Genomic DNA, 9,771 nt, shown 5'->3' with positions numbered 1-9,771 from the left:
AAAGTCCTTCCAACTGCTTGGCACCGATCTCTTTTGGCATGTTATACAGCCCTGAAGCAACCAGCGAAGACCTCAGCTGTCTGCAGCTATTTGCAAGCAATACACAGAACCAGTGCTGTTTAAAATAGAAGTTCCTTTGAGGTTATCTCTAACTAGTTAACACAAATTTTGATCCAAACGGAATTCTAAATCAATGTCTCTCTAGCTTTAGGCAGTAAAGAATTCCAATAGAAATTATTTCTTTAATTTCCATTTACTTCATCATTTCTCCAACAACTAAGTACTGTTAGTGAGATCTGCTTTGTCTTTTATATTTCAGCTATCAGAAAACACTAGGTTGTCCAGGTCTTATTTTAAAATGCTTAATGTCAACTGAAAAAAAGAAACTGTCAGAAAGCTTTGATCAAAGACTTTTTTACATTAAAAACGTACATTACTATTATTATTCATGACCCCTTACATTTCTTGTTTCCCCGTCCCATGCTGAGACTGCACAAGTGCCCACTTCCCCTCGTACTGTACCCACTACTGTGTTCCCACTGCTGGCAGGGATCACTGGATATGTCTGCAGTATGGACTGGCTGCCAGCCCAGCTGCTTGGTACTCCTTTTTCCCTCTTGCTTGAATCTTCTATTTAAGAACTTCACTGCAATCTACCTTTGTAGTGCACGGACAGCAGCAAACAACTTTGTCTTCCACTCTCTGAGGAAGTACAACACCTAGAGAAAGAAAATTTAAGGACAACCTACCCACTCTCCACAAAAGCTGCACATCAGCCACACCGTACAGTCAGATACAGGGCTAGATGTCATGTCAGGTGGGTCTCCTGTCATGCCAAGCTCTGCATAGCTCAGAAGGCAATAGCAGTTCCTAGAAAAGCTTACAGCTGTATTTCAAACATACACATGACATTGCCTGTTAATTCTTCACTTTTCAATCAGGTATTTTCAAGCCACAATACCTTTGAGCTCTGTCTCTGCTCACCTCCTGCTGATTGTAGCCTAGGAGAGGTCCTTTGTCAGAGCCCAGAGTACAACTCCTCACCTTTCACTACTGCTGTGGAAACTTTATGAGGTTTAGACACAGGCGCCGGGGTGTTTCCAAGCAGGAGTTGGCTGTCCCCTCCCAGACAAGTCATGTGAAGCCAGTACCATGTCACTGTTAGCTCTGCCACTGCTCCCTGTGCATATGCACATGCTGTCACTCAGTTAAGCATTCAGAATACATCTCTGCAGGTAAGAGTTCTTCATCAAGAGTGAATGGCTGTATCTGAGAATAAAAAAGACAGCTATAACTTAAAGATAAGTAGTTTCTACCATACACTAACTCGTTTTTTGAGCACAAAGATGATGCCAGTGCAACTGAATGGGTCAAAGGTTTATTTGTGAGTTACAGAGGAGTTTGGCAAAAGCCAGCAGTTCAGTTTTCATCATGTCTCCCTAAATCTATAAACTTCACCAGCTGTCGCTACATCAAACAGTTACAGGAGTTGGTTCTATCTATGAGGATAAAATGCAAATAGGTTAGAATGTGGTTGGGCTCAGTTGTGTTTAAATATGCTTACCAACCATAAAGTCTGTAATTACAGGATTGCAAGATGTAACTTGCAGGAGTGTTGTCTTTATTATGCAGATGTGGCCCCAATCTATACTACTTACCCAATATACAGTGTCCTACTATAAACTAACCTCTGAGAAATGAGTGTTACTTGACATAACTTACCATGTTTTTTTTTCCACAGGAGGAAAAACAAGGACCACTTCCTCTCACAGTTAGCATCATACAGCCACTCCTGGGTGAAGCAACATCTGCTGCTGTTTTGTAAGCAGCATCTCAAGGTAGCAGCAGTTAGAACTGCAGAGAGATCTTCAAGCATGAGTAGTGGCCATGCCTTGTTGCCTCTGCCTCATTTCTTGTACCTACCATTATATTTTTACCAAGCAACATTTTCTTGAAGGAATATCCCTGAGCTCCCCCCCCCCCAGCCTCACACCATTTCATTTTACTGTTGCTTCATTTCTCTATTTGAGACTGTGCTACTGTTTCCACCGACACTTTCTCTTGACTAATACAAACTATTTCCTAGTGGGGTAAGAGTTTTTAATTCTCAGCTGCTGCGACTAATTGTTATTTATCATAGGCTTAATATGAAGCAACATGACTCCTCCAGACCATTTAGGTACATGCAAAGGAGGAAGAGGAAACTGGCATTTCAAGAGAATAAAGGTTGTCCAGGGTGTTATCGGGACTTGGTCTTGCTGTGGGAGCACTGTTAATCTAAAGCAGCTGATAAGAGTGAACTCTGCGGACCTCAGTGCTTCTTTTTAACCTCTGTTCAATTCAGACACGGGTTACATCTGAAGGATTTACACTGTAACGTCAGGGTAAAGGACGTCTTCGTTTACTTCGTTACCCCAATTGGGGTTTAGCATAGGTCAGCACGAAACGCAAAGCCCCTTACATGCACGGGACTTTTCCTTTGCTCGAGGTGGCAGATGCGTTTCTGCACACCCAGCACACAGTGTACGTCACAGAGCAGCAGAGACTGCAGATCTGAGCTGAGCAGGCGAAACACCGACTGTCGACCACAATAAACTGAACCAAATGACCTCAGAAGATGCTGACAGCACCGAGGCCAACTGAGAGCGAGCAGCGAGCAGCAAAACATCGCATTTCAGGGCTGCTCCCGCTACGAGCACCAAACCCGAGAGGCCCATCGAGCTGCCAAGATGCTCTCGTGGGTGCTGCATGCTAACAGTAAGCAGCAGCTGAGGCCACGCGAGACAACGAACAGACAGCAGTCCGGAGCAGCAGCAGAAACGCAGCGTCACAGACGCAACGCTGTGAACGGACAGTGACTCCAGAGCACGGAGAAGCTGAGCTCCCCGGACTGCTGAGCTCCCCGGAGCACCGCGCACCGCCACGTCACGCGCCACAAGCCCAGAGCCAGGCAGACTCTCCACAAGGACAATGACACTGCGCATGCGCGCCGCGGCAGAACCCCGCGTGGCGCTCCGCCTTCCCCGCCCCCTCCATTTCCATCCCCTCCGCGGGAGCGCGCACCAGGCGCGAGCCGCAACGTACCGCACCGCGCGCCTTCGCAGTAACTCTCGCGAGAGCGAGGCGCCGACCCGGAAATCCCGCCTCGGCCGGACGCTTCATCGCGCCTGCGCGGGGACGAGAGGCCCGGCCCCGGCTTCCGGGCAGGTAACGCTTGGGGGAGGGGATGGTGATGGGGAGCGGCGGAGCGGACGGGCCGTGGGGGGCGGGCGGGGCTCGAGATCCCCGCGGGAGGCGGTGCGGAGGGGCCGGGCGGGCTCCAGAAGGTGTGCGGGGCACTTCGAGGCGCGGCGGAGGCGGCCGGGTGGGCCCCTGCCCTGAGGCGGCGGGGCTCGTGAGGGCGAGCGGCGCGCGGGCTGTGGGGCGAGGCGCGCTCCCGCCTGGGCCGGCGCTGCGGCGATTGTGCGCTGCCGACAGCCGCTGGTGGGAGCCGTGCCGCGCCGTCCCGTGCCGCCTCGTTCCTTCGTGCAGCTCTGTCTTCACGCGGAGCGCTGATCTCTCTGTTTGATGCAGCACGCTGATCTGATCCCGCGGTTTGCGGTTGTGCGCTGCCATCTGAACTCCTGGGGAGCTGGCTTTGCCCTGGGCCCGGCAGGATGCCAGCAGCCCTGGCGGAGAACAGCCAGGTGATCTGTGAGGTGTGGGCCAACAACCTGGAGGAAGAGATGAGGAAGATCCGAGAGATTGTGCTGAGTTACAGCTACATCGCAATGGTAAATGTTTCGTACTTGACCACTTCCTCATGTTGGAGTAACTGGGTAGTGTGATAATTGGACCAAGAGACCTTTTCAACCTCAGTGATTGGTGGTTCTTGAGCAAGAAGCTATTGCCATCATCTCCTGTCAAACAAAGCTAGCAGTTAATTGGTGAAACATTAGGAAACGTTCCGGAAACAGCATGTCTTTGTTTTGCATTGATGGAAAGGTGGAGAAGAGAGAGACCACCTTAAGCAAGGGAATTAATTGGCAATCTAGCAATTCAGCATGTATTAGTTTATAAAATAGGAAGTGGGACAGGACAGCTGTACAGATCTTTAGATTTCCCCAGCATATTCATTCTGCAGATTTCTTGCCCACTTTGGCAGTGGAAGTTGACATGAAACTGTAGGACAGGAAACCCACAAGTGACAGCTTGTGAGCAGAGTTGGCTCCTTTTTAGTGTGCTCATGTATTGATTCTTCCAGAAGAAAAATATTCTGACTGGAGATACGACAGCGTGTTTCAGGAAGTTTTATGTCAGAATAGCAGAATGTTCTCCAGATGGGAGGAATCTCTTTCAGCTCCTAAAAGTCTGTATCTGCTTGGCAGCAGGCAGGCACTCGCATAGCTAACTGGTTTTAGTTATGATACTCTTAAGCTAAGATAGCTTTTACTGGGGATGCTAAACTCAAAGTTATGAGAATTGTGTAATCAAGGCATGACATAAAATTACATGTGCCTTCAGATTGCATAGAATTCAATGCAGAACAAAGTGGTGTAAGTGAACAGTAAATATATATATATTTGTTTGCTGGTTTGAAATGAGCTGTCTTGCTTCAGCGTGCTTTCTGTTTCATTTCATTCTGACCTGTTCTAGTTGCTGTGCTCTAAGAGTGGATACAGGAAGATGTGCAAGAGAGGAATTCTTTCATTTACTGGATTCTCTGAAGGTTTCTGTATGTGCTGTAGTCAGTAGATCTTATTTGAGCTGAGAGTCAAAATGAGTATGGTTGCGTGGTTGTTAAGGTCTGTTTTGATCTGCAGTAATTTCCATCCATGCAGGTGTTGGCTCTTTTTTCAGTAACTACAAAGTTTACTGTGATCTGTACTGGTGGGAGCACGGAATTTAACTCACATTTGGAACATGAAAGGACACTATTTTTTTTTGTTCGAAATAAATCATTTTCAGTAGATATTGGGAAAATAAAATATTGGTGCTTTGTGAGTAAGAGATGCTTAAATTATGTAGTAGCTCACACTGGACGATTTTATAACATCTCTGTTTTGGAAAGAAACAAAACTACAAGAAAGGTCACTCATGAGAAATGAATGAGTGCTATCATTTGACAAACGATGTGGGTTTCATTTTAGTTCTGACTTGGAGCAGTTTGAAGTCCATACAAGAATATGAAGCAGCATTAAAAATAAGTGGGTTTTTTTAATAGAAGAACTTATGGATTGCAGTACTGAGATCTGCAAGTGTGGATCTGAGCATACTCCTGCCATATGTGTGATAAGAGTTCTTCTTTTCTAGGACACAGAGTTTCCTGGGGTTGTTGTAAGGCCAATTGGTGAATTCCGCAGCTCCATAGACTATCAGTATCAGCTTCTTCGGTGTAATGTTGACCTTCTGAAAATTATCCAGCTGGGCCTGACTTTCACAAATGAGAAAGGAGAATATCCTTCTGGGATCAACACTTGGCAGTTTAACTTCAAATTCAACCTGACGTGAGTCTTCTGAGCTAGGGAATTACGTCTGCTTTGTACTGCTGGGAGTATGTGTGTGTTCACCATCAGTGGTTGGTTCTGAGCACTGAAAACTGAGATACCAGAACAAATTACGTGAGACTCAGTTTTGCCATGACAGGAATTGCAGTATTTCTGGAAGTCCTTGCTGTACTTTCCCTTGAATAACGTATACCAAGTAACTCTGTGTGCATTAATCTTGTTTTCTGAAATAGTTTTATGATCTTAAACTTAGCACGCTTCTTATATATTTCCATATATACTATATAATCAATTAAGTGCATATATAAATATGTAAATCTCTCTGCCATATAAACGTGGATGTGCTATTTTCAGCAAAAAGGAAAACGCCTCTCTGCAAAGCTTTGCAAAAGTGTAAACTGGCATCTAAAGGAAAATGTGTTGGTGGAATTACCACACGTGCTTGGGTTAATTAATTTTGTTAAAAGGTATGTGACAGTTGTTCTTGTCTCTTCCATACTGTGATTTCCTGGGCTACAGTTGAAGCAAGGTTCATTATCTCTTCCTGTATAATTACAAAGAGAAGTTCAGCATGTATGCCACTAAAGCTGCCTGCAAATAGATAAAAGTTTCTGTGGCAAATGTGCATGCTCTTTGGGAATCAGTGTTCTTGTGAAACACATTAACAAAGAACCTGCTAATGTAAGCTGATATACTATTCTTCAAAACAGGAGTTTTTGCTTCCACAACTCTGTCAGCCTCTTAAAAGCATTGAAATCACAACAAAGAGGTTTTGACACTGTGAACAGTATTTGACTCAATAATCATATTTGATACGAGTTTTGTTCTGTGTTGTCGTGTCCCCCACCTCCAGGTGGAGCTGGTCACTGGTTTTCCAAAATGAGATATGTGGGAAGGTTTTCTGAAACGTGCCTGACTTGTTAGTACCCTGACTGCAGAGATCTGCTCTTCTCCTTCAGGGAGGATATGTACTCTCAGGATTCCATTGACCTCCTTGCAAGCTCTGGGCTGCAGTTCCAGAAGCATGAAGAGGAAGGGATCGATACTTTGCATTTTGCTGAGTTGCTTATGACTTCAGGGGTTGTCCTTAGTGACAGCGTGAAGTGGCTGTCCTTTCACAGGTAGGTCTGGGGTGGTGCTGCAGAGTGGGATGTCTCTTTTTTTATTTTTAAATACTGCTGCTTTGGTGTGCGGGGACTGACACAGATTTTTAGAGAGACGTTTCAGCAGCTTGTTTAGAACTGTACAGGCAAACATGAAGGACACTTGGTACTTGGTTTTGTATCGGTGCATACTGCAGTCTGATTTTTGGGCATGTGTTGCTTGCGAATTCTTTTCTGTTACAGACTTCTTCTATGGGGAAAAAAGGTTGCGAGTACAGAAAAATACCCTCCTGCGAAGAATGTGACAGTAGTACCAGCTGAGTATAGGTGCTGCTCCTCAGGTTTCTGTACGTGTTTATTTTCAGTGGTTACGACTTTGGCTACATGGTGAAGCTGTTGACAGATTCCAGGTTACCTGAAGAGGAACATGAATTTTTCCACATCTTGAACCTTTTCTTCCCATCTATCTATGATGTAAAATACTTAATGAAGAGCTGCAAAAACCTCAAGGTACTTGCATCTTCAATGCAAACAAGGGGTGGGTTGGCAGCACCCCTGAGCATATGCAGGAAGCCCAATGACAGAGCTGTTGTCTCTCTAAACTGGAGTACCAAATCCAGTAGTCACACGCACACACTGAAGGCTGTTTGTATCTGATAGGTACTGCCTCCACAGTTATAAGCTTGTCAATACATTCATTATATTGGGAATGTTCACATAACCATGCGTATCACTTTTTTTTCTCCTGTGCAAAGTGGAACAGTTTTGTCATAAGTGAACTATTGCACAAGTTGATTAATTGCTAGGCACTCAGAGGGCTGGAAACTATTTATGTACTGAATCACAGCCTTGGTTCAGGAAAGGGTAGGAAAGGTGCAGCATTTGTAACCTGTGAATGTACCCACAGTCATCTCGTGTATCTGCAACAGGAAAGCAAGGTACCTGCTTTTGAATGGAGTATTTCTGCATTCTTGAACCGTATTTATCATTGTATTTCCCTCATAGCTGGGGTGTGTGTATTGCTGGAATCTGCATATTTGACAGCTGTGTTCTGGAGAAGTGTGGCACATATGGTAAGACACAGATTTCTAGAAAATAAACAGGTCTGTTTTCATTGTAGGGCGGCCTTCAAGAAGTGGCAGATCAGCTGGATTTGCAGCGAATTGGAAGACAACACCAGGCAGGATCGGACTCTCTTCTCACTGGAATGGCATTCTTCAGAATGAAAGAGGTAGTGCAGTAGTTTTGGTTCTCCTTTCTCCACTCTCCATCCATCAGTGTCAATACAAACCATGTGTCTCGTTTCTTTTTTGAGCCTTGTATCACAATTTAGAATGTTCAGTAATAGGAATTGTTTATATTGGCACAGAATTTTTCCCTTTATTCTTCTTTCCTGTCCTTGTTTTACTGCCTGTGCTGAATCTTAGAGGTGAATGACTTCAGATAAGCTCTGTAATTAAGTTAAGTTTAGGTGCTTTCCAGTTTCGAGGAACAATTTAATAATTCTTCTTCCTTCCTGTTCTTTTTTTTTCTCCACAGTTGTTTTTTGAGGATACGATTGATGATGCAAAGTATTGTGGGCGGTTGTACGGTCTTGGCACGGGAGTGGCTCAGAAACAGAATGAAGATGTGGACTCAGCCCAAGAGAAAATGAGCATTTTGGCTATTATCAACAACATGCAGCCATGATAAGTGGTAGCCCTCAGCAGAATATGTTTTTTGTATTGGCAGCTGCTGTCCTCAACCATTTTCCCAATTAGTGTCTCAAAGAGGCACAGTACACAATCTCCAGAAGGCCTGCAGTTTTGCTGAAGAGCTGCATCTTCATTTGAAACCCTGGAGAGAGTTGACTGAATTCCTAATGCCAGCATTTGTGATTTGCCATCTTTTTACTCTGAAGGGCAAAAGACAGAAACTACTGTGTATACCTCTGTTGTTTTCCTCTTTATACTGTACAGAATCTGCAAGGAAGACTTGATAGTGTAATACTCCTTTAAGATAAGGACCTGGAAATCCACTGAAGTCAGACACAGACATGCACATGAACTTACAAATTGTGCTTTAGAAAGCTTATTTTAAAACTTCTGCATGTTGTGAGGGTGACAGCTTCACCTCATCTTTTGCTTATTTTATCTTTGTGTAGTCTGTGGAAAATATGCTCCCTTTGATCACTGCAGAGGTTTGGGAAAGGACAACATTAAAAACGATCCTTGCAGCTAAAACTATTTGGAGATTTGCTTTAACAACAGTGGGAATGGATATTGCTAGAGGCTGGAGTTGATTTGGTCAGCTTCATAGTTTCTGCTTCTGTATGGTATAGTCCTGGTCCATAATAGCCTTGGCTTAGTTCTTATAGGTGTTAAACTGTTATAGGAGATTAAGAGGGCCTAGAAATCAACTTCTGCTTGAGAACCTCTTGGCAGGACCAACATTCTGACTTCAGTCTTCTTCAGCTTGACCTACAGCTTTTATTGTCGTGATAACTAATTTAGAAGATGGATAAACTTGTTCCTCTTCTCCCCCTTTTTACTCTATACTTAACAACTTGCAAAACAGCTCTCCTTCTTTTCATTGAAAGCACCTGAAACAAAGCTAGAGAACGGAAGAACAATGTGGGATTCTGACTTCGAAAAATCAAGCCACTCAGTCCTTTTTTTCTTCCTTGTCAGCTCTGCAATGATATTTAACAAAAAAAAAAAAAACCAAAAGTTTTGGACACAGCAAGCTTAAAATTTTGACGTGTTCATGCATTTTAAACAAGCTTAACCAATTCATTATTAGGAGCGAAGGTTTAGAGCTGGTATTTGAAATGCTTGTAAATAAGTACTTGTTTTTAGTTTTTGTAAAATAAATTTTTTTAAACAAGCCCTTGTTTGGGAATTTTAGTACTCGATGGAACTCAGCCTTTGAAGTCCAAATTCAAGAGATACCTGCATGCGAGAAAGGGAAGATGCTGAAGTTTCTTTCTTTCTTTACTGCTGCTGATATTGAACTGGGATAGTTCTTAAAATCTGCTTTTATCAGCTATTCTTCAGAAGCTTAAAATCTCTTTGATGGACTTACATTCTTGTTCTGACCTTCTGTTAGCTCAGCAAGCAGCTTTGCCACTTAAAATGACAACCCTATTGCGCTGATGGGTCTGCATGAAACTCCTGCTCCACCTTCTCAACAATACCAGTTCT

The 9,771-nt window shown here is 44.0% G+C and overlaps 1 protein-coding gene across 2 annotated transcripts; it reads left to right on the top strand.

The window, feature by feature from the left end:
* Positions 1 to 3,132: 3,132 nt before the first annotated feature.
* Positions 3,133 to 8,811, top strand: CNOT8 (CCR4-NOT transcription complex subunit 8). Of its 2 annotated transcripts, none has more exons than XM_065734663.1 (7): positions 3,133 to 3,207; positions 3,574 to 3,773; positions 5,293 to 5,486; positions 6,446 to 6,607; positions 6,955 to 7,099; positions 7,710 to 7,820; positions 8,129 to 8,811. In XM_065734663.1, exons 2-7 carry the CDS (start codon positions 3,657 to 3,659, stop codon positions 8,276 to 8,278), a joined length of 879 nt encoding a protein of 292 aa, XP_065590735.1. In that variant the 5' UTR covers positions 3,133 to 3,207; positions 3,574 to 3,656; the 3' UTR covers positions 8,279 to 8,811. The 2 variants fall into 2 exon arrangements, with proteins under 2 accessions (XP_065590735.1, XP_065590736.1); XM_065734664.1 differs by lacking the exon at positions 3,133 to 3,207 and adding an exon at positions 3,272 to 3,326.
* The last annotated feature ends 960 nt before the right edge of the window (positions 8,812 to 9,771 follow it).

Source organism: Cyrtonyx montezumae, unplaced genomic scaffold (assembly GCF_038088225.1).
Source record: "Cyrtonyx montezumae isolate F1298 unplaced genomic scaffold, pur_monq_1.0 scaffold_18, whole genome shotgun sequence".
NCBI classification, from domain to species: Eukaryota; Metazoa; Chordata; class Aves; order Galliformes; family Odontophoridae; genus Cyrtonyx; species Cyrtonyx montezumae.
This window is presented reverse-complemented; position numbering and strand designations above follow the sequence as displayed.